This window comes from Thyridium curvatum (assembly GCF_004353045.1).
Source record: "Thyridium curvatum strain D216 chromosome Unknown NODE_90_length_160628_cov_78.948000, whole genome shotgun sequence".
NCBI lineage: Eukaryota > Fungi > Ascomycota > Sordariomycetes > Thyridiales > Thyridiaceae > Thyridium > Thyridium curvatum.
Window position 1 is genome coordinate 1 of NW_022156845.1, and position 23,199 is coordinate 23,199.

Sequence of the window (23,199 nt, forward strand, 5' to 3'; positions counted from 1 at the left end):
GGCGCGGGCTGGTGGCCGGAGGAGGAGGCGGCGCGGCCGCGCGCGGGGTCGCCGCCCTGGCTGCGGGAGCGGCTGCGGCGGCGGCGACTGCTGCCGCCGTCGACGACGGCTTGCGCGTGGTGGGGGTGGTGGTGGTGGTGGTCTGCTGCTGCGGGCGTGACGGAGGAGGAGCCGGGCGGCGGGGCGGCGCAGCGGGGCAGGAAGTCGAAGAGGGAGTAGAAGGAGGAGAGGAGGGCGCGGGAGGTGCCGCGGCGGATGATCCACTCCGGGGCGGCGTCGTCGAGGTTCTGGACGACGACGTAGACGCGGATGCTGCGCCGCTGCCAGCGGAAGCCGTGGCAGAGGTAGGTGGGCATTAGGGATGGAGTTGCTGGCGGACCTCTCGGACAAGACGCGTCGCCGGTGTGGGAGAGAGAGATGTGGGAAGCGAGATGTGATGGTGGTTATGGATAGAAATAGTTTCAAACTATGAGGGCCAATGACGCAGTGTCACGAGAGAGGGAGACAGAGAGAAAGTTGGAACTTCTGCAGGCAACTAGTCTTCCAGTTCAATGGTCCAATTCGATGGTGGGAGACGGCTGGAGGTCCGGGGTGGGAATCTCCGATCTGGGATGGCCTCATATATCGGACCTGGATGTGAGATGCACGGATGTGTGGCTGTTGATGGGATGGTAGGGCAAGGAGGGGAAGAGGCGGCCTGTGCCTGGGCAGGATCAGGAGCATGGACGGTCGTCAAAACACAAGCTGTCGCAGCGACAGGATTGGATGGCCAAGGATGAGACGATGGAACGATGGGACGATGCGACGATGGCACATGGACGACGACGTCGATGTCGATGTCGAGGTCCGAATGGCTTGCAAGACACACAAGCTGGAGCGTTGTCTCGGGATGTGCTCCTCAGCTTGTTCAATGGCACGTGTGCATTCGCCTCCAGATTGTCGCAGCGGGAGATGAAGGGAGGGACAGGAGGCTTACAGATTCTGCGTCAGTGCGTCGGGCCCAGGTTGTGTCTGCGATGGATGTGAGATGTTGTACTGGACGCCAAACTCAAATGATGGAGGCATGCAGTCAGTCTACCGCGCGCGTCTCGCAGGTGAGTGAGAGTTTCAGCGCCAGTGCCAGTACCGGGGGGGGGGGAAAAAGGCCCAATTGCGGGAGTGAAATCAATTGTCCACAGGTACAGCATGGCTGATGCCGCTTTCTTCTCATGTCCCGCCCATGGAGGTTCGTCGACGACCAGAAGCTATGTCTTACAAAAGCTGCGAGCTGAAAAAGAATCCCTGGACAGACGAGTGATTGATCGCCATGGTTCACTCATGCTGCAAGCCACCACGAACTACCCGCAGACTATGAGTGGTAACGGGCACTGCCGGTTTTAGCCCATTCCAGGTGTTTCAGCAGATCGGATCGCAAAGTCCATAACTGCCTAAGGTACATAATAGAAGGCGACAATCGTCAGATCCAGAGATCCGGGGATCTGGGGAAGCTCTCGCCCGAGAGAGATCACGCAAGGATCCGGGTTGCCGGAGCCGCCTGCTGAGCTGGAAAGCAGCCTCCGGCAGGCCGTGTGGCGGTGTGCATCTCGCCTGCTCTCCCGGGATCTGCGATGCGAATACCCCGGAGTAGTTAGGCAGTCGAGGCAGTATGTACGGAGTACTGCACTCCCAGAACATCATCCTCTCTCCCGAACCGAGATAATCAAGCCACACATATTGAAGGCTATCTCTGCCAGCAATATTGGCTGAATTGGCTGACTCTGTGGCCGGACTCAATAATGCCAGCACCATCAACTCCGGTCGGCCAGCTGCAAACTCCGCTCGTGAATCCCGCCCGCGGACAACGTCTTTCGACCCAGTCCGAGAACAAGTCCGATAAATATACTTAAGCTTACAACTAGTAATTCGAGAACGGCTTTCGTTCTAGCCTGGCCAATGACAGACGGAGCGTATCGAATTTTCCCAATCTGCTCTGCGGGTCCTGACCTTCTTACCCAGTTTGGAAGGTTAACTCGAGTGCTCGATATCCTCTGCTTCAAATTTGAAGGCTGGCTATTGGATCGCGTCAGGAACAAGACGGTCCATTCCGCACTGGACCGCGGTCTGTCTCCCGCACTGATGGGCTTGGGGGATGCTTCCAGAACCGGTTCGAGTTGAGGAGAACCACCCTGCCATGGGGATGCCTCGGCCCCGAACTTCAGGCCAGCTTTGCAGTCGAGTCCCGCGTTATTGGGCGGGCGTTAGCGGTGCAGGATGTGCGGTATGTCATTATTCTGCGCCGTCTCCGAGGCCGGCTCCAGGTCGGATGGGGGACACTGGGACAGCCTGGACAGGGCTGGAACCGCCTTGACTTGAGAGACATGCGTCGGGAGGCTGTTTGGTTGCTGGAACAGCCGTGGTGAGCGTGGACATCAGGTACTGCGTGTTAGTTCAGCCCGTCCTTTTACATCTCCCCACCCACATCGTCCACCGATCTATCCACCGAGCCAAAAGAAGCTTGCAGAACAATGTGGACAGTGGACCAGAACAGTGGACCCGGACAGTGGACCACCCACCAAGAAGCGAAGGGACGACGTCGAAAGAGCCGAACGACAAGTGGGGCCTTTGTCAAAAGAAGGGCGCACTGCTGATGCGCAGCTCGACATGGCCATGCCCCACTCGCCATTGGTCGTTCCTGCTGCATCTTGAAGACGGAGAACCGGGGGAGTCATGCAGGAAAGTCAGCAATGTAAGCCTCTCCCACGAAAATCGCATCCCTTCCTGTCCATATCACAATCGTAATGACGGTGAGAGGGTTGATGCATCCCAATTGATTGATGCCTGTGCACACGACCATGACCGTTGTCCACCGGTGATCTGAACCCCTGCTGCTGCTACTGCTGCTGCCGCCGTTGCTGCCACCGCCAAGTCGCGTGCAACGGCCCCGATTCAACTCCGACTCAACTGCCAGGTGAATGTCCCCTTTTCTCCTCCAGGGCTTTTTGTTATTGTCTTCCCACTTCATGATTGCAATCTGTTCTTCCCTTGGTCCACGCCAAGCCGTTGTGCCCCGAGTGCCTGGTGTTGCGGCTCTTATTTGATTTGATCTGTCGTCGTCGTCTCGGGGACAAGGACCGAGTATCCATCGGCCTACTGCAATTCCACTTTCTTTGCTCGCAAAACCGGCTGGCGATCAGGGCTTTATATACCTATCTTCTCCTCGACCGGGTCAGCCGTGCGGGCATCGTGCATTCCAAAACTGGAGGCAGCAAGGGCTCTCCGGCGCTACCACTGCACGCCGTCTCCACACCCTCCTCAGCCAGTGTCCCTCCCACGCCCTGTGGTCAACATCGAGGACGGCCCTAGCCTCGCAAGCCCAGCCCGCCTTTAGTGTTGCTTTATAAGACGCAACGCCCTTTTGTCTGGCACGCCCTATCCCCCGGTGACTCGACATGCCTACCATCCCCGAGGACGAAGCCATGGACAACTTCGTCGACTGGGACCAAGCAGAGCCCCCCGTTGGGGCTGCCGCCGCCTTTGACCTCACCATGGACCCGCAGCTTCCGCTGGCTGCACTTGACGGCGGCCCGGACGACATCAATCTGGCTCTCGCCAACGTCACTGGAGACGACTTCTCCTTCTGGGCTCTCGAGCACTACGAGACCAACATGCAGCCCCTGAATGATAACAGCAACAGCAACACCGATATCTCCGCTCTCAATCCCCTTCTGGACAACGCTCCCGAGCGGGAGGATTCCCTCGCTGCCATGGATTGGTACGCTTCCGGGGTCCCGTGTGCTCACTGCCAGGCGGGAGGTTTCTCTTGCAAGACCATCAGAGAAGGTCGCTACAAGGGCTACTGCACAAGCTGCGTCGCTCTCCGCTGCCATTGTAGTTTTGGACCCGCCGCTACCAGCGGGCGTGAGGAGTCCAACGCCTTTCCCTTCAACCCCTGGCCGACTCTAGGAGACCATCCGAACCCCGTCATGCCCACTCTGGGTCTGGGATTCCGTCCCGATGGCTCGGCCCCGTTCGATGAGAGCATCCACGTCATGTCCAACAGGTCTTCCGTCTCTGAACTCAGAGGTCTTACTGCTACCAGCGGCGAGCAGACCCCGGCAGACAAGAACCCGCCCAAGGTCGGCGCCCGCTTCTCACGAGAGTCTGTCCGGATCCTCAAGAATTGGCTCTCGACTCATGGAAGACACCCTTATCCCACTGACGAGGAGAAAGAGAGACTTCAGCAGATGACTGGTCTCAACAAAACGCAGATCACAAACTGGCTTGCCAATGCTCGCCGTCGTGGCAAGATCCAGGCTCCTCGATCCACCTCGCCTCACGTCAGGAGCTTCTCGGGCGCCATTGATATCCCGCCCCGGCCTGGCACTCCCTCCGTCCGTGACAGTGGTTTCAGGCGAGGCACACCCATCCCCTTTGAGAGCATGAACCCCCTGCAAAGATGGGCCAACTCGCCCCCAGAAAACGAACCGGCTTCCGTCTCCGATATTGCTCGTGCCGTCGGCGCCTCGTCCTCGTCGGCCCTGTCTTCCGGCCTGAACAGCCCCTACAGTTTCCGGTTCACTGACGACGGCTCTGGCCGGTCTCTCTGCAACCAGTCGTCAGCTAGCAGTTTGGGAACGTCTCATTCCAGTGGTGGCTCCTTTGCGTCTGCATACTCTCATGCTTCCCGAGGCTCCTTTGGCTCCTTCGGCTCCATGGGAAACCGAGGACGTAGGAGAAGGAGAAGGCGGGCTACGCCCAAGAGGCCTGAAGATGGCACTACTGCCCTCATTCCACAGACCAAGACCTACCAATGTACTTTCTGTACCGAAACCTTCCGAACAAAGCATGACTGGCAGCGGCACGAGAAGTCCCTGCACTTGTCTCTGGAGCGATGGGTGTGCGCGCCCAAAGGCGCAACTGTTGTGAACCCGGAAACAAACTTGGTCTCCTGTGTCTTTTGCGGACACGCCAATCCCGACGAGGCTCATCTCGAAGCGCACAACTGCTCCGCATGCCAGGAAAAGAACCTGGACGAGAGGACCTTCTATCGCAAGGATCATCTGCGTCAGCATCTCAAACTTGTGCACAATGTCAAGTTCCTCAACTGGGCTATGGACCCCTGGAAGATTGCCACGCCGGAAATCCGGTCTCGCTGTGGTTTCTGTGGTATCGTCATGGATACCTGGACTATCAGAATCGACCATCTCGCAGAGCACTTCAAGACCGGTAATACCATGGCGGACTGGAAGGGTGACTGGGGTTTCGACGCTCCGGTGCTGCAAATGGTCGAGAACTCTATTCCTCCATGTAAGTCATATCTCTTGAAGTCCTTCCCCGAACAACCAGGATGCTTACAAACGTCGCAGATTTGATTCACGATGAACGAAATAGCCCTCTTCCTTTCACGGCGGACCACCGCTCTCCCGAGACGCCGAGGAATGCCTACGACCTGCTCAAGTGGGAACTCATGTTCTGGCTTGTCGGTAAGCGTGAGGAGCTTGGACGGGATCCCACGGACGAAGAAACACAATTCGAGGCTTGCCGGATTATCTTTGGCTCAGAGATCCTCTCCACAAACCATTCTGCAACCCCTGCGCCATCCTGGCTCCGGGATCTGGTCTTGTCTTCTGAGCAAATCAAGCTGCAAGCTCAGCTTGGCGACATCCGCAGGCAAAGCGAGAACCGCATGTCCATCATGAAGATCAATGGCAAGGACAATCTCTTCGAAGGCTGTCCCATGGAATGCGAGCTGCACGAATACGTCAAGGCCAGACGGTTCCTCGGCTTAACCGCAACGGACAGCGAGCTGCAGGCGGAGGCTTGCAAGATCATCAGTCGGATGGAGGAATCTTCCAGCAGCCCGTCAGATTTCGTTGCCAACTTCTTGGTCCGTCTGATCTACAACCACAAGCTGTGGCTCGCCGACTTTAGGCAGAGAGCCCAGCTGGCTCGTTCTGAAGACATGTTCGATGAGGGTGTGCGGTCCAAGGACCCCAAGACCATCGATTCCACCATCCACAGTTTCAGTAGGCTCGAGAACGATCTGGCCGACTTTGTCAAGTCACAGCGAGCTCTGGGCATCGAGCCTGATGATGCTAGTCTGCAGAGGCAGGCGAGGATCATCATCTACGAGTTCGACGACGGATGGAACCAGACTGCCGCCGACAATGCGGAGTGGCTGGCTGCCTTTCGGGCTCGACATGTCGACCAGAATAGCCCTGCGGCTCAATCCTCCGATACCACGCTAGCGGCTGGCACAGTCACCCCTGAGTCTTCATCGAGCATGCAGTTGGCCATGATCAGCACTGCAGGTCTGTCTGATGCCTATACGGCCGGTGCGGCGCCCACGATGGGTCTCTCATGCCGCAACTCCTCGCTGAGGACGTCGCCTTTCTTCCTAAACGATGCCAACTGCTACCGCAGACTGGCCAAGGAACTGACCAGATTCGTCGCGTCTACTACATCGCCCAACAACCCCAACTCCCACGTCCCTAGTGACGAGGAGCTACAGCACCAAGCACGCTGGATTCTTTATGATAGGTAAGCCTTGTTCCTCCTGGATCAGGAATCATCATTGTGGGCGCATGTTTACTGATACTTTCTCAATGTAGCGACGATCCATGGAACCAGACAGCCGCGGACAACGCCGAATGGCTTCGCCGCTTCAAGCGTGACGTGGGCATCCTGCCACCCGAGGAAGGCCCTGGCCTGCCTGTGGCCAACGGATCGTGGGCCATCTCGCAGGGCGGCTCGGGTTTCGCGCCTCCATACGCCTTCCCCAAGGCCTCGATGGCGCCGTTTGGCGATGACGTGCAGCTCGAGCTTTGCGGCGCCGCCAAGACGTACGCCGCCGACTCGAGCACGGTCAACAAGTTTCTGCAGTCGCTCACGACGCGCTACTCGGCGCCCGCGACGGTGTTCTGCTCGCGAGAGCTCGAGAAGGCGCTCATTGACTACGTCATCGCTGAGACGGCGGCGGGAGGCGCCTCGGCTGTCGCCAAGGGCGCGCTGTTCCCCTCGGATGCGCAGCTCAAGGCCAAGGCGTGCGAAGTCATGGGCACGGCGACGACGCCGGCTGACGACGAGGTCCTGCTGGCCAAGTTCAAGGACATGGTGCGCGACAAGTGCGGGATCCAGGCCTCGACGATGACACCCCCTGCGGCGGCAGCAGCTGCTGCTGGTAGCAACGAGCTTGACTTTACGGGGGTGGATTTGGGCGTCGACATCCCCGAGCACGAGTTGAATGATATCCTGATGGACATGAATTTTGATTTTGGCGAGGGCGCTGACTTGGGCGGCGGCGGTGCGCCGCTCGTTTAAGATGAGTCGGACGACGTGGAGGAGTTTGGGGCGGGAGTCTTCTTTTTGTTGCAACGAATGTCATGAAGGGGCGAGGGCGGAGTCACTGAAGTATACGAACAGGCCGACTTCAGGCTGAGCGTTGCGTTGAATGTTGATGCAGAAAAAGTTACGAGGAGAGCGTGGATTTGGGTCTTGGATGGCTGCTCTCCCATTTGGTTTATATATATCACAGGTTTCCTTTGGAGTACCCAATATACCATTGTCAAATTTACCAACATCTGTCCAAAGTCCCAGAGTATACATTCGAATCGCTTGTATCCATTTCCAAATAAGCCAAAGCGCTGGTATCAGCCCAAAAACCACCACACCAACGCCACTAGTTGCCTTGCCCTATTACTTATCCCGGCTCACAAAGGCGGCGTGGCACTCGGTCCCGATGTTGGGAGTCTTCAAGGTCTTGAGGGACTGGGGCGCGGGCTTCAGGTAGCAGTTGCCGGGGGCCTTGCCCTTCTGGGCGTCGGACTTGATGGTCCAGAGCGGGATGAAGCTGACGGCGCCGCAGGTGGCATTGGCGTTGGCGGAGCCAAAGTTGGCCGTCTCGTACATGGTGAAGGCGGAGCAGGCGTCCATGCAGGCGTCAAAGTCGGCGACGAAGAGCGAGAGCAGGTCCGTGCCCGTCGTGTCCTTGTTGCACTGGATGGTGAAGGTCTGGGCTCCCAGGACTGGGGTTTTTATATGGTTAGTTTTTTCTTTTTTTTCTGGTTTTTATCTTCTATTTTCTTTCCGGGGGAACAACATTCCCCGTTTTTCTTTTCGGTGTTTGAGTTGTTGGGAAGGGAAAAGAAAAAAAAACTTACGCGTGAAGGAGGTGTAGGTCTGGCCGCTCACGTTGTCCGGGTCGGAGGAGCACTTGTGGTCGAGGGCGGCCCAGGGCGTCGCGGTCGGCGCCGGGGCGGTGACGGTGACGGTCTTGGCCGCGGCGGCGGAGGCGGAGGCGCTCAGCTCGGCGAGCTGGTCGGCCGCGTCGCTGGCCCTGCGGGCCTCGATGCCCGTCCCCGCGGCCAGGCCCACGACGGCGGCCAGGAGCAGCGCGACGACGGTCGCCAGGACGAAGACGGCGACGCTGCAGCCCCAGATCGTCGACCCCCTCGGCGGCTTCCTGCCGCTGCCGCCGGCGATCTCCTCCTTGATGTTGTTGCTGTTGCTGTCCCCGCCCTGGGAGGAGGAGGACTGGGAGGAGGGAAACAGGACGGTCTCTGGCGGCGGTGGTGGCTGCGCTACGCTGGGCGAGACGGTGCTGTCGTAGAAGGTGGCCGCGCCGCCGCCGTAGGCGGCCGGGTAGGCTGCTCCCGAGGGGGAGTGCTCTCCGTATCCGTACTCGTTGTGCTCTGGGTACCGATCACCCTGCGGGGCGACTTCGGGGTACGGGGACTGGGACGTTGCTCGCGGGGGTGGTTCATCTTGCGCCTGGCGTTCTTGGTGCTCTTGTGGTTCGCGGGGGGTCTGGGGAGATAGGAGGTCTTGGGGATCTTGACTATATGCAGATTGGGGAGATTGGGGATATTGATGCTCCTGGTGCTCTTGATGATCTTGGGGAGATCGGGGATCTTGGTGCTCGTGGTCGGCCATTGTGGGCGTTGGCAGCAAAGCTTTCTTCAGATCTGGTATATCAAAGACTGTTTGATATCCGGAAGAGTATGATCTGGGAGCATGGGCAAACGACGACCACCGGAAGGGCACGGGGAAGGATTGATGTACTCGGAGAAAGAGACGAGCGAGGGGAATACCAGAGCCTCGCAACCCCTTACCTGCAGGCCTTGCCTCTGGATGCAACCCGCTGACATGCGGCCGCGCTGGCGATGAGTAAAGCTCACGATGGCCATGCACGCACTTTGGGAGATGAAAGGAGAATCGATCAGCGAATGCGAGAGGGACGATATGCAGGTCCATGTGTGTAAGCCGTGCAAGGGTAGCCAACAGCCGCTTGGAGGGCATCAGATCTGCGCGGAGTGACAGTTGGATTCTGACCGAATGGCTTGGCCCCCGCGGCGAGCTGGGAGCCGGGCCATCTCTGCAGACCGAAGGCGTCCCCCCCCCCCCCCCTCCCTCGGAGGACGACCAAGACCACTGGATTGGATGAACATGGTGTTGTGCGACGGCCGCGAACAGCAAACGGGCCATATTGGGGGCAGAGATGAAAATTGGCGCGAGGCCCGGCAGACAATGCTCAGCTTGTCAGCGCTAGAAGCAGGGGAGAGGCGATGACACCGCACAGGCTTGGTCGAGCTGGATGCCGGAGGCAGTGTGTATTGGGGGCTGACGGCCGCAAAGATCATGCCATCTTTGATTGGGCCGAGAAAGTGCCTCTGTTACGCCAAAAATGGACCGCCGGAATGCCCGTAAGGCGTAGAGTAGATAAAGGGGGCAGGCAGCACGGTCTTTGGCCGTGAGAGTTGCAAGACGACGGTGTTTGTTCCTTGTGATATTCACACAACTTGAAATACAGGTAATCACAGTAAGGGAAAGATGGCTGGCCGCTCAGTGAGACTAACAATTAGTCCGTCTTACACTCGGAAACATCAGAGCTAAGGAAATAGTTAGGGAGTACTTCACGCTCCGGCATTTAGACGCACATCTTGGCCCAGAGAACCCACAGGCGTCTTGTAGCAGCCCAACAGTAATGCTTAAACGTTATGCCAAGCCATCATGACCTCCTCTTTTAAAAGACCGCCAGCCCGTTCGTCTTGAACATGCGGAAATCCTACCGACACATCATCATGTTTATTCGTTATCGTGAAGCTGGCGATCCTCTGTCAGTACATATCGATACACTGCTGTTAGTCAGCCGGCCGATTGCCAGATTTGTACAACATGTCAGGGAAGTCGGCAGGCCCTCCGGCTGACACTGCCAGCTCCGTGGAGGTCAGCGCATCTTCGGACATGACTTACACGAGGCCTCGAACGAGGCAACGGATCCGGAAGACCCCAGCTCAGTTGCATGTGCCGGATATCAATGACGATGCTGCGGAACGGAAGAGGGTGCTGAACGTGCTGGCCCAGAGAAGATATCGTGAGCCATCCCCGGCGCTGTCCTAACTTGAACGATGAAGTCTGGCTAATGCATGGCACGCAGGAGAGCGCAGGAGGAAGGGAAACAATGCCAGTGATACGTCTAAGAAGAGAGATGCCACAACATCTTCTCAAGCGCCATCTTCATGCAGCCAAACCCCAGGAGCTAGCTCCAGTCGCAGCTCGGAGGAAGCCGCGGGCAGACAGAATGACCTGGAGTTGGCCAGGTCCACTGAAGCGGTACCGTTGGACATGGACGTGTTTCTCGACGGGGAAATCGACCCGTCCTGGCCAGCAACTACGGCAGAATTTCTTGCAGGCCCTGCGCTCTCGACCACCGACGACTCCTCGACAACGGATCTGACACTGGGGGCTGCGCTCGGCAACGATTTGACACCGTCCACCATCGACCCTTCCATACTCACCGCCTTCTCCTCTTCGTCACCCTCGACCACCTCGACGTCCATGACCACGCCGCCGTCTTTCCCCGACACCTACCTGCTGCCGATGCCGCAGCTCACCCTGCTCAAGGGGCTCCTGCGCGTCGCCTTCCGGCTGGGCATCAGCTCGGAGATCTGGCACCCGCAGACGCTGTCGCCCTTCTACCTGGGCACCGTCAAGCCCGAGACGGCGGCGGCGCTGCCGGCGTCGTGGCGGCCGACGGCGACGCAGCGCACGGTGCCGCACCACCCGGTGCTCGACCTGCTGCCGTGGCCGGCGGCGCGGGACCGCATGATCCAGGTGCTGGCGCTGCCGACGAGCGCGGACGGCGGCGGCGGCGGCGGCGGCGGCGGCGGCGAGGAAGACGCGGAGCTGGTGGGCATGATGCCGATGGGGGGCGGGGCCGAGTGCGACCGGGCGCTGGTGCTGTCGCGGCTGGTGTACGACATGGAGGACGGGGCCGAGGGCCTGCGGATCTGGGGCGCGGACCCGTACGAGGCCGGGGCGTGGGAGGTGGGGCAGGTGGTGTTTGAGCGGTGGTGGTTCATGTTTGACCGCGAGATTGTGGACCAGAGCGACCGGTGGAGGGAGATGAGGGGCGCGGCGAGGCTGAGCCTGGGTCGCGGCGGCGGCGGCGGCGGCGGGAATGGGATGGATATGGGCGGCGGCGGGTTCGGGATGATGGCCGGGATGGGGCCGGCGGCAGGAGCCGGGAGTTAGTATCACTGTACCTATGGCACTGTACAATACTTTGCTACCTATTCTTTCATTGATCAAAGTACTCGGGCCATATGCTCTGGTGAGACTTTCCAATGAGACACAAAAAAAGGAAGCTTCAGTGCCAATTGCCGCGTTCAGGGACACTTGTAGCATCCGGGCTGTGAGCTGACTGGCTGGGCGGCGCGGCATGAGTGCACGTCGCTCGCTGTTGTGAGACCTCGCATTCTGGTCGGGTCTGCGCGTCAGGAATGTGGCTGGCCGGCCGGTGTGGGATTTGTGTCACTATCACTGAGTAAAGACATAGGTACTTCGTAAGCAGCCCTCGCAGCCATCCATGGCTGGCTGACCATCTCTTCTCGGCCGTCTGAGGGAGAACAACAACTTGTGTGATTGAACTCGAAACCTTGGAAAGGCCAGAGTCGCAGCATGCTTGCTGGCAGCCAAGAGTGCCTTGGTGCATTTGATTTGGCACCACCCCAAAAACGATTGGGCTAACTACCTAGGTAGGTGGTTTCAAGGCCGGGCCACCCCTGCTTCCGCCCTTGGAGAGCCGGAACCAGGCGCCGGGTCCAGTACCTACCTAGGTACGGAGTAAGGTAGCAAGCTTTTTTTTTTCTCGGCCTGGGCTGTTGTGGAGGGGCAGATCCGGGTCGCGATAACAGCGATAACACTGGTCGGGCGAGGGGCAGGCACAGCATCATTTGGAGGGAGGGAGGGGTAGCAAATACTATGATATTCAAGCTCTCGTCCAATGCCATCAGAGTGCTATGGGATCGTGTCAATTGATGCAGTCACCTACCTTATGGGTTACAATTGCAAAGCTGCTGCTGGCTACCTAGAGAGACAGATAGACAGATGCACTACTGTACGTCCTGCTGTTCGATTGGAGCCACCACCCGCGGTGTGCAGCGTTGGGGTTTGGGGAATGCTAGGGCTGTCGAGCGAGGGATGGCAAGTCAAATAAACGGTCTCATGCACATTTGACACGGCCCCTTGCCAGCAAATAGTTGAAAGTAACCTATCTTGGGGCCCCTTCCTGGCAATACCACTCGAGATCTACTTGAGGAGTAGTAGTTGGGCATGCGAGGATGACCAATTGCTCGAGGAGAGAAACATGAGGACAAATACAAATGAATAAAGTAGAGTAAAGAGAGGTAGGTACACTGTCATTAAGCCCCCCCCATATTTCGCTCACCGTTCCCGGACAAGGTACCTAGTGCTCCCCACCCTAGGTACCTGCTCCCGGGTCCTGCACTCCCTGTAACTAGCGCTGGGACCCGCCCTGGTACCTAAGCCAAGCACAGTATCTACACGTACCTACCTAGGTAGAGAAAGACCCTCGAAAAAGTCACCGAACCGGCCTTTCTCTCCTTCTTCTCTCTTCGTCTTACTACTGTCCCTCCTCCAGAGCTCGAGCGAGGCCCTTTCCCGTCCCTCAAGCGACACCTTTCTACTTTTCCCTGTGCCAAAGGTGCCGCTCCTTGCGCCCTGCCAGGTGATTTGTGAATCTGTCTTGCATTCGAGGCTGCTGCTGCCCACACAGACTGATCGTCAAGGTAAGATCTCTTCCGTCTTCCTTCCTTCTGCAACCCTCGGCTTGCTTGTCTCCTTGCTTCGAGGAATTAGCTGCTGCAGCACTTGAAATCCTCGTCTCCCTCCTTGATCCTCTCTTCCAACAAAGACCATATCCCCTCGGTAGTTCTCGCACGTACACGTTGGCACCAGTTCCTGCTGTCTTTGTACTCCGAACCGCTGCCTGGTCCCCCCCCGGTCCCTTATATAGGTAGTCCATACTGACACCGCTTCTTCCTCCACTTTTCAGCTGCTCCTCCGGCTCCGGTGCTGATATCCTCCCCCTTCTTACCCGACCGCCGCCGACACCATGCATATCCAGGAGATGCTGGCCGAGGCCGAGAGGACGAGTCAACCCTCCTTCTCCTTCGAGTATTTCCCGCCCAAGACCGCCCAGGGTGTGCAGAACCTCTACGACCGTATGGAACGCATGTACCACATGGGCCCCAAGTTCATCGACATTACCTGGGGTGCTGGTGGCCGCCATGCCGAGCTGACGTGTGAAATGGTCGCCCAGGCCCAGACGTACTTTGGCCTCGAGACGTGTATGCACCTCACCTGTACCGACATGGGAGAGGAGAAGGTCAACAACGCTCTCAAGAAGGCCTACCAGGCTGGCTGCACCAACATCCTCGCCCTCCGCGGCGACCCCCCCAGGGACCAGGAGAAATGGGAGGCCACCGACGGCCAGTTCCAGTATGCCCGCGACCTCGTGGCTTACATCCGGAAGACGTTCGGCAACCACTTCGACATCGGTGTTGCCGGCTATCCCGAGGGCTGCGACGACAACAAGGACGAAGAATCGCTGCTGGACCACCTCAAGGAGAAGGTCGACATGGGTGCCACCTTCATCGTCACTCAGATGTTTTACGACGTCGACAACTTCATCCGTTGGGTTGGCCGTGTCAGGGAACGCGGCATCACCATCCCCATCGTGCCCGGAATCATGCCAATCGCAACCTACGCCAGCTTCATCCGCCGCGCCAACCACATGAACTGCAACGTCCCGCCCGAGTTCATGGCTGCCCTTGAGCCGGTCAAGAACGACGATGTCGCTGTCCGAGAGATTGGCAAGACCCTCGTCGCTGATATGTGCCGCAAGATTCTTGCCGCCGGTATTAGGCATCTGCACTTCTACACCATGAACCTGGCTCAGGCAACGCGCATGGTACTCGAGGAGCTGGATTGGATGCCTTCTGCTGCCAAGCCCTTGAAGCAGGCCCTGCCTTGGAAGCAGTCCCTCAGTCTTGGTAGGAGGGAGGAGGACGTGCGGCCCATCTTCTGGCGCAACCGGAACAAGTCGTACGTCTCCCGCACACAGGATTGGGACGAGTTCCCCAACGGACGTTGGGGTGACTCACGGTCTCCTGCCTTTGGCGAGTTGGATGCCTACGGTATCGGCCTGCCTGGAACCAACGAGCAGAACCGCAAGAAATGGGGCGAGCCCAAGTCCGTTCAGGACATCGCCTCCCTGTTTCTGCGATACCTTGATAACGATATAGAGTCCTTGCCGTGGAGTGAAGCGCCCCTCACCAACGAGGCTGATTCCATCAAGGACGACCTCGTCGATCTGAACAAGAGAGGTCTGATCACTATCAACTCCCAACCTGCTGTGAACGGCCTCAAGTCCTCCCACCCGGTACACGGTTGGGGACCCCCCAATGGCTACGTCTACCAGAAGGCCTACCTGGAGCTTCTCGTTGCGCCAGAGGTGTACCCGCAGCTGATTGCGCGCATCCGGGCCAACCCGGATCTTACCTACTACGCCGTCACCAAGACTGGCGACTTGGATACCAACGCGCCCTCTGAAGGACCCAATGCTGTCACTTGGGGTGTGTTCCCGGGCAAGGAGATTGTTCAACCCACCATTGTCGAAAGCATCAGTTTCTTGGCCTGGAAGGACGAGGCTTTCCAGCTCGGCGCTGACTGGGCGAGATGCTACGATGTCGACAGCCCCAGTCGCGCTCTGATCACTGACATCGTCGAGAACTGGCATCTCATCAACATTGGTAAGTCGCACGATCTCGGTCTTTCCTCCTCTCCTTGATGCCGTGTCTAGAGCATTGCTGACACATCCGTCACAGTGAACAACGACTTCCATCAGCCCAAGACCATTTTCGAGGTTCTTGCCGGCCTCAGGGTCAACAACCTTGTGACACCGGTCGAGCCAAAGTCCGCCACCAACGGTGTGGGCGCTGCACACAACTAGGTTCTGCCGGAGGGAGGCAGACGAGCCTGGTAGAGCGATACAACGACAGAGCATGATTCGAGGCATTCAACAACGCCTCGACTACTACGAATGACGATACATGACCAATTTTCAACATTTAACTGGGACTAGGCTGGAGCATAAAAACTTAGAGGCGTTTTCTGGCTCCCGAAGATTTCGATTTTTGGGATAACTTTGACTATTTTCAACAAAACACGGCCATTTTCAACCACGGGACCAACTGGGGACCCGGGTATGCCGGTAAGGGGAGAGAGCGACTGAAGGGCAAAAGAATGGAAATGAATGGGCATGATGCATATCTCAACGATACCCCCTGTTAACGGACCAAAAAGGAACAGAGAAACAGGCGACAAAGGATTTGGGTTTGAATTCAACAATCATCTGGGTGCTAGGAGTTCTTGTCGCCTCTGCTTTTCACACTGGGGGCATTCATTTTTCAAAGTAATCAAAGGGACGGAGCTTATCCTCCGCGTATTTTTTCAATGGGCGAGTCGCGCTGGGAGGAGGATGGAGATGGAGTGATATGAAACAAGCTGTTCCAACACAAGCTGTTCGAATGGGTCGGGACCTGGATCGGGATCATGGGAGAGTAGCAGGCTGTGCTGCGCAGGCAGCTTCGAATACATGTTGACGCGATATGCATCGCCGCTATTGGCAAACTCAACAACCTATGCCAACACTCCTATTTTGAGCCCTTTCCCAAGTCCTTGATGCCATCCTGTGAAATGTGTACCACCTTTTTGAGACCTCGTACAGCACATGCTTTTTGTTCAGGAGAAACCTCGAGACTTCATACATTCATACAAAGTATCTATACAGGAAAGAATAGTAATAGTAGAATTTGTCCCCCTCGCACTGTTCTTCTTGCACCTGGGCCCTTGGCCATCATGTTTCTCCGCCACACAATGACCAGCCCTGCCACGATCTCACGGGGGGGGGGCAGTCTTAGCCAATGTCAAAGTCCTCCTCGGCAGCGACGTCGTAGTCCATATCCGCCGCCTGTCGCTGGTCCTGGTGCGCCGCGACCCCCGTGTCTCTGCGCCCGTTGTGGTTGCTGTTGTCGTCGCCATCCATCGCGACGTCGCCGTTAGCATCGCCGTCGCCGCCGGCGGTCTTGGCAACACCACCTTGACCACCACCACCAAAGTCCTTGACCTCCGTCTTGTTGTCGCCCGTCGCCGTCGCCGTCGCGCGCGCCGGCGCCGGTGCCGGACCCGTGTTGGCGACCCAGCTGAGCTCCACCTGGCCCTCGACGCCCGGGATGGTCTTGGCATTGGCGCCGGCGGGGCCGGCAGCAGGAGCAGCGGGGGGCAGGCCGTAGAAGAACTTCTCGGCCGTGCGGCGGTCCTTGAAGGTGATCTCGGCGGCGCCGCTGCCGTCGGCGGCGAAGCTGATGTCGGTGAAGTCGCCGATGCCCAGCAGGTGCTGCCGCAGGGCCTCGTCGCGCTCCGGCACCGACAGGTCGACGCCCGACACGGCCACCCTGCGCGGCCGGTTGTCGAGCGAGTACGCGGCGTAGGCCTGGTGCGGCGATCCGCCGCCGCCGCCGCCGCGAGGCCCGCCTCCTCGCGCGCCGCGCGCCGCGAAGCCCCGGGCGCGGTAGTAGCCCCCGCGGCCGCGGCCGCGACCCCGGAAAGAGCCCGGCCACGGGGACGCGGCGTCGTCTTCCACGGCGTTGGGGTCGATGCCCAACGACTTGGCCTCCTCCTCTAGGGCGGCGAGCTGCGCGCGCAGCATCTCGGTCTGCGACCCTGGTTGACCACCGCTCTTGCTCGGCGGCCCGCCGTTCGCCGTCGACGAGGAAGGAGTGCCGGTTTCGCTCGTTGCTGCTGCTCCATTGCCGCTAGCGGCAGCAATCTTGGCGTACAGCTTCTGCTTCTCCTCCTGCTGCTTCGCAAGCAGTTCTCTCTGCCTCTCCTCGAGCTCCTGTCTCTGCCGCTCGAGCTCCTGCTTCTTCTGCAGCTTTTCGTCGTGGGTCTTTTGCGCCTCTTCCTGCCTCCGCCTGAACTCTTCCATGTCGAGCGGCGCTTCACCTTCGCCGGCCTCGCCCTCTTGACCATTCTCTCCCATGATCACGTCCTTGCTGACGTTCGCCTGGCCGCTGGCTCCCTTGGAGGCTGGCACCACGCCGGCGGAGGCGTCGTCTTTGTACCAAAACACTTTGACAAATCGGTTGTCAAAGATGACCTTGGGGGAACGGTATGCGGCATTGGCCGAGTTCCAGTTGTCGAATTTGACCACCGCGAGTCGCTTGTACGGCTGCATCGACACCTCCTGGATGTTTCCAAACTGCGTAAAGTAGGACCGAACCTCTTCCTCGGTGAAATTCTCTTCGGGGATATTCTCAATCACCACAGTCGATTTGCTCCGGTCGTTAATAGGGCCATCAGCTGAGAAGGGGGCTCTGCCCCGGCGCTGCTTTTGGCTGTGCCGATCCTGCCCTCGGGCATTCCCTCCTCGACCACGACCGCGCCCGCCTCGTCCAGATTGCGTGAACTGCGCTTTGTCGCTCTCGTTGTTGCCCATCATCAGGCTGACCTGACTGGGGTCATACTCTGAACGTTCATGTTAGTAGACTGGTGTATGGACGCCGGTTACAAACGCGGACTCACCTTCGGCGGAAGTACCACCAGGGACAAAGATGGAATTATCGCCATGCTCATACATGCAGCTGTTGCCCCTCGTGCAGAACCCCTTGTTCTCGTAGTCTCTGCACTTGCCCCTCCTACGCGGCTGCTGACCTCTCGGCCCTTGTCCCCTCCCGTATGCGCCCTGCTGTTGTGGCGAGTCGAAGCCGGGCATGGGCGGGATCGGTATTCCCATCTGGTGCATCTTCATGATGGACTCCATGACTGCCGGGTCGAAGCCGGCCACAGGGAATTGTCCGAAGGGCTGCGCATTCTGGAAATTCGAATGCGCGCCTCGGCCGCCCATCGCGCCCCTTCCTCCGCGAGCGCCGAAACCACCGCGACGTTGTTGCTTGGAGGATCTACCGCCGCCGCCGCCGCCGCTTCCGTCGCCCATGTCATCGTGGAAGGACCGCTTTCTCGAACCGCTACTCTGGGACTGGTCGAGGCCGGCCGCGGGGACGATAACACCGCTAGCCGTGGGCAGGGGCAGTTGCGACATCATGGGCGGCGCAGCTGGCTTGGGCGGTGGTGGCGGAGCGCCGGGACGGTACGACCTGTAAGTGACTGCTTCGAAGACATCGTTGAGAAATGCGGTCGTGTCTGTGGGCACCAGAACACCCCCGGAGTCAGCGGCCTTGTTCCTAACTCGGAGGATACTTGGAGAGCGTGAAAATCCGCATGCAGAGCACGTACCATCTCCTAGGAAATCGGGCATTTCCTCCTCGCACATCTTGCGGACGCCGGCAGGGTCTGCATCGTGACCCAGCAGCGCGAGCATGTAATCAGCCAAGACATCGGGATCGGCGTCGGACCTGTAACCATTTCTATGTCAGTCGCACAGCTCTCGCGATACACGCGTTAGGACAGCGCCAGGGGACCACGCACGTGTTCTCGAGACGCTTGACAATCCAGGCCTTGAGGAGAGGCGTATCCTCCTCTGGGAACAGCATCTTCGTTTCCCTCGACAAAGCCTTTGCTCGAGTCGTCGACTACTTGCGAAGAGTCATGGATAGAGGATGGCCTGATCAATATGAAAAGGAATTGCGAATATCAAACTGAACGTGAGCTCAATAAAAATTGGCAGATTGTGGTAGCGAGAGTTGACTTGCAGCCTTGCAACCAGAAGTGGAGAGCTCTGCTGAGGATCTCATCCTTTCCGAAAAGATGATTGGCCCACGCTACCATCCCCCGAGAATCGCATCGCATCGCATCGCACACTCCAACCAAGGTTGGCTTGAGAACACATCCATCCATTGCGGGAACGAACATTCGACGACAACCCTTCTACACGCACATGTACATACAAGTAGACAAATAAAGCAGCAGTCATCGGGCCACGCGTGTCATGTCATGCGAGCTGCTCTGGGCCAGCCAGCAATGTCATACTGAAAAATCTTCTTCGTTTTTCTTGCTACTGACGCGCGGAAATCGGCACAAACTACAAAGCAAGCTGACTCGACCTAACTGAACTGAATTCATGAAAGTTCTGGCGTGTCCTGCTTCAACCTCGTCCTCACATCCTCTGGGCGTCTCGAGTCCGTCAAGACCCGGCATTTTCCCAGCCCTCCTCCCTTTTGTCATTAACTGAGAGTGCTCCTTGACACCAACAGTGAAGGGGCATTTCTATGAGGTAATCCGCCCAGGGCTTTTCTTGTCCAGTCTATGAGCATCGAGAGAAACACTTTACAGCTTGTCGTAGTACTGAAAGGGTAAAGAACAACGTTAGCATCCATCTTTTGGAGCAAGGAGCCAAGGCAACACGAAAAAGGCAAAGGGGACCGTAGACTTACGTTGTCAACACCGGGAACCTCGACCTTGATACCCTTGCGCTTACGCATCTCCTGGACGGTCTGGCCGACCTTGGAAGTGGGGTCAAGCGGCGAGCCACCGGGCAGGGTCTGCCAGTGGTCGAAGACCATCTGGGGGAAGGCCTGGCCGGAGGTGGCCTGGCGCAGATCGCTGTTGAAGCCGAAGGACTCCATGACAGGCAGGTAGGCCTTGATGGTGAACAGAGGAGTACCAGGGCGCTGCTCCTCGTTGAAGACGTGACCACGACGGCGGGTAAGGACACCGTAGACGCCACCCATGGCCTGCTCGGGCACCTGGATCTCGACCAGGAAGACGGGCTCCTGGAGAGCGGGGTTGGCAAGGAGCGTAGCGGCGTACAGGACACGGCGAGCGGTGGGGATGATCTGACCACCACCACGGTGAATGGCATCGGCGTGCAGAGTCACATCCAGGATGTTGAAGCGAACCGAGCGCATGGGCTCCTCGCCGACGGGACCCTCGCGGGTAGCCCACTGGAAACCAGAGACGACAGAGTCCTTGATTTCGTTCAGGTACTGGACAGCCTTGGTCTGGTCAACCAACAGGTTGGGGCCGGTGGTATCGGGTCCGAAAGTCCAGATCTTACGGGCGTCAGTGACGTCCCAGCCGAAGTCGTCGGCCAGAGTGCGGGCACGGGCCTTGAAATCGTCACGAGGGCTGACCTTGCCAGCCTCGATGGCGAGGGCAAGCTCCTCATCGATGGGCTCGGCAACCATGTACAGACGGTTGTGCTTGTTGGGCGACTTGGACAGAGCAGTCATGCTCGACTTCTCGGTGACGGTCTCACGGTAGGCGACGACGGGGTCGGAGATGATCAGGGGAATACCAGCGTGGTCCTCCTCAAGATCCTTGAGGCAAATCTCCAAGTGAAGCTCACCGGCACCGGCAACGACGTGCTCGCCAGACTCGTTGGTAGTGGTCAGGACACAAGGGTCGGACTTGGACAGACGCTTGAGACCCTCGACAAGCTTGGGCAGATCCTGGGCGTTCTTGACCTGGACGGAGCGCTGCACGACAGGAGAGACGGAGAACTTCATGACCTTGAGGTTGTGGGCGGTCTCGCTGGTGGTGAGGGTACCAGACTTGAGCAGGAACTGGTCGATACCGACCAGACCGACAATGTTACCGGCAGGCATGTCATCAATGGGCTCGACCTTGCCACCCATCATGAGAACAGTGCGCTGAATGGCCTTGATGAACAGGTCCTCCTTCTTGCCGGGGACGTAGTTGGGGCCCTGAATGCGGACCTTGATACCGGACTTGACGGTACCGGAGAAGACACGACCGAAGGCGTAGAAACGGCCCTTATCGGAGGTCGGCACCATCTTGGAGACGTACAGCATGAGAGGAGCCTTGGGGTCGCAGTCACGGATACCAATGGCAGCCTCATCATCAGGGGGACCCTCGTACAGAGTCTCGCAGCGGTACTTCTGGGCGGTAACGGGAGAAGGCAGGTGCAGGATCATCATCTCCAGCAGGGAGTCGGCGGCCGGCAGGAAGGTGCGCATGATGGCCTTGAGCAGTTGCTTGCCCTCCTTGTCGCGGTCGTCAGCGGGAAGCTTGAGGGAAAGCTTCTCGAGGAGGGTGGCGATCTCCTCCTTGCGGGCGTTCATGACAGCCGAGAAGATCTTGAAGATGGGGTCAAGGATGAACTGGCAGAAAGCACGCTCGAGCTGCTTTCCGTCGTGGGATCCAGACTTGGACCACTTCTTGGTGGCAGGGTTGAAGTAGTTGTCACCCCACAGACGCTCCATCATCTTGTTGCGGTCGACACCGAACTTCTTAGCATAGCGAACGGCGAACTGGCGGATGGTGAAGGCCCAGCCGTGAAGACCGGAACCGAAGGCAACGGTACCCTTCTCGGGGTAAACCTGGACGTCACCGAGGGACTTGTCGATGTAGGTGGAGATGATGACGTTGACGGACTCAATGGTACGCGAGAAGGACTGGTACAGGTCCTCCTTGGAGACCTGAAGCTCGAGAAGAGCACGGTCGACCTTGTTGATGACAATGACAGGCTTGATGCGCTCACCAAGAGCCTGACGAAGGACAGTCTCGGTCTGGACGCAGACACCCTCGACGGTGTCGACGACGACGAGAGCACCATCAGTGACACGAAGAGCAGCAGTGACCTCAGAGGAGAAATCAACGTGACCGGGCGAGTCGATCAGGTTGATAAGGAAGTCCTTGCCGTCAGTCTTCTGGCCGACAATGTCCTTGATATCATCGTCGTTCTCGAGCTGGCCGAACAGGGAAATGGCGGTAGACTTGATGGTGATACCACGCTCCTGCTCGTCCTGACGAGTATCTGTTGCTCGTGCATCTCCCGCCTTGGCGGTGGAGATGATACCGGCCTTAGCCAGCAGGGAATCGGTCAGGGTGGACTTTCCGTGGTCGACGTGGGCAATGACCGACTGGACAGGGGTGTGTTAGTAGAGATATTTTGGGCAAGTGGGGTTAGTTGCTTTGGGTGCGCATTACCATGTTCCGGACTGGAAGAAATCATGTTAGCAAAAAAAGACTTGGAATATAACAGGAGCTCAAATCAAGTGTATTCGGTACGTACCATTGGTCGGCTTGTCCATCAACGCCCGGATCTCTGCAGGTAAAAGTCAGAAAGGTGTTCATGATCAAGTTGAGACTTGCGGCGGCCGTCGGAGGGACATTGTCGAGTCGACTTTGTCTGCGCCCGCGAGCAAAGCTGCAAGCTTTCGCAAGCACCACCGAGCTCGACAACTGCCGTGAAGGATGCTTTAGAAGCCGTGAGAATATAACATACCGTCGATCGTGAAGCTGTAGAGCAGGTGATGAAAAAATTAGCAAAACTGTTCCATATCTCCTAAGTCCGGGGAGGGGTAAGAGGACGGCGACATGGTCTCTGGTCAAGCTCGCGCTCGAGTATGAGACACGAGAGACAGTGCTGGCCATGTAGGCATCGAAAGGGAGATGGACAAGGGTTACTTACTTCACCATTTTGACGGTATTGCTGGGGGTCCGATCCTAAAACTGGTGATGTTTTGATGGGTTGAAGAGGGAGAAGTTTTGGAAGTCTGGACGGCGGGGCAAAAAGTCAGTGAAAAAGTTGTGTCTGGCGGGCGGCACCTAGGCGGGGTTCCAAGGTTGGATCAGGAATGATAGGTAGAGGGTGGGGCACCTGCTGACTAAAAAATATGAGTACTGAACCTCGAGCCGACTTTACTCCTCTTGTTCCTCCAGAACGACCTCGAAATGGACCAGTGGGGAAAAGAGTGTCGCAGGTGGAAATGACAGAAAGCCAGAAGACAGTGGGATTTTCTTTTGTGCCCAAAAAAAAGCACTCTCGCTCGAAAGGGATGCCTTGAACAGTGCTTGGGCCTCTTTTTTGCTACACCTTCACCTATTCACTGGAAAAGAGCTGCCCCACCCACAGCAACAACCCCACTTGAGGTA

General features: G+C 58.1%; 6 protein-coding genes across 6 annotated transcripts; 3 read left to right on the forward strand and 3 right to left on the reverse strand.

The window, feature by feature from the left end:
- Positions 1-356, reverse strand: E0L32_010734 (uncharacterized protein; the record flags this gene model as incomplete). The annotated part of the gene is made up of 1 exon (XM_031133385.1): positions 1-356. A coding segment is annotated over one exon (356 nt), but the record flags the coding sequence as incomplete, so codon positions are not given.
- Positions 357-3,428: 3,072 nt separating this feature from the next.
- On the forward strand, positions 3,429-7,299 carry E0L32_010735 (uncharacterized protein; the record flags this gene model as incomplete). The annotated part of the gene is made up of 3 exons (XM_031133386.1): positions 3,429-5,286; positions 5,346-6,519; positions 6,591-7,299. The coding sequence occupies 3 exons, from the start codon at positions 3,429-3,431 to the stop codon at positions 7,297-7,299; spliced, it is 3,741 nt and encodes a 1,246-aa protein (XP_030989024.1).
- A 375-nt stretch (positions 7,300-7,674) lies between these two features.
- On the reverse strand, positions 7,675-8,910 carry E0L32_010736 (uncharacterized protein; the record flags this gene model as incomplete). Its single annotated transcript, XM_031133387.1, has 2 exons — positions 7,675-8,003; positions 8,139-8,910. The coding sequence occupies 2 exons, from the start codon at positions 8,908-8,910 to the stop codon at positions 7,675-7,677; spliced, it is 1,101 nt and encodes a 366-aa protein (XP_030989025.1).
- Positions 8,911-10,152: 1,242 nt separating this feature from the next.
- E0L32_010737 (uncharacterized protein) lies at positions 10,153-11,511 on the forward strand (the record flags this gene model as incomplete). Its single annotated transcript, XM_031133388.1, has 2 exons — positions 10,153-10,351; positions 10,415-11,511. 2 exons carry the CDS (start codon positions 10,153-10,155, stop codon positions 11,509-11,511), a joined length of 1,296 nt encoding a protein of 431 aa, XP_030989026.1.
- A 1,882-nt stretch (positions 11,512-13,393) lies between these two features.
- Positions 13,394-15,292, forward strand: E0L32_010738 (uncharacterized protein; the record flags this gene model as incomplete). Its single annotated transcript, XM_031133389.1, has 2 exons — positions 13,394-15,092; positions 15,168-15,292. 2 exons carry the CDS (start codon positions 13,394-13,396, stop codon positions 15,290-15,292), a joined length of 1,824 nt encoding a protein of 607 aa, XP_030989027.1.
- Positions 15,293-16,258: 966 nt separating this feature from the next.
- Positions 16,259-22,743, reverse strand: E0L32_010739 (uncharacterized protein; the record flags this gene model as incomplete). Its single annotated transcript, XM_031133390.1, has 8 exons — positions 16,259-17,868; positions 17,926-18,767; positions 18,829-18,932; positions 19,734-22,184; positions 22,252-22,262; positions 22,337-22,369; positions 22,550-22,563; positions 22,736-22,743. The coding sequence occupies 8 exons, from the start codon at positions 22,741-22,743 to the stop codon at positions 16,259-16,261; spliced, it is 5,073 nt and encodes a 1,690-aa protein (XP_030989028.1).
- Positions 22,744-23,199: the final 456 nt, after the last annotated feature.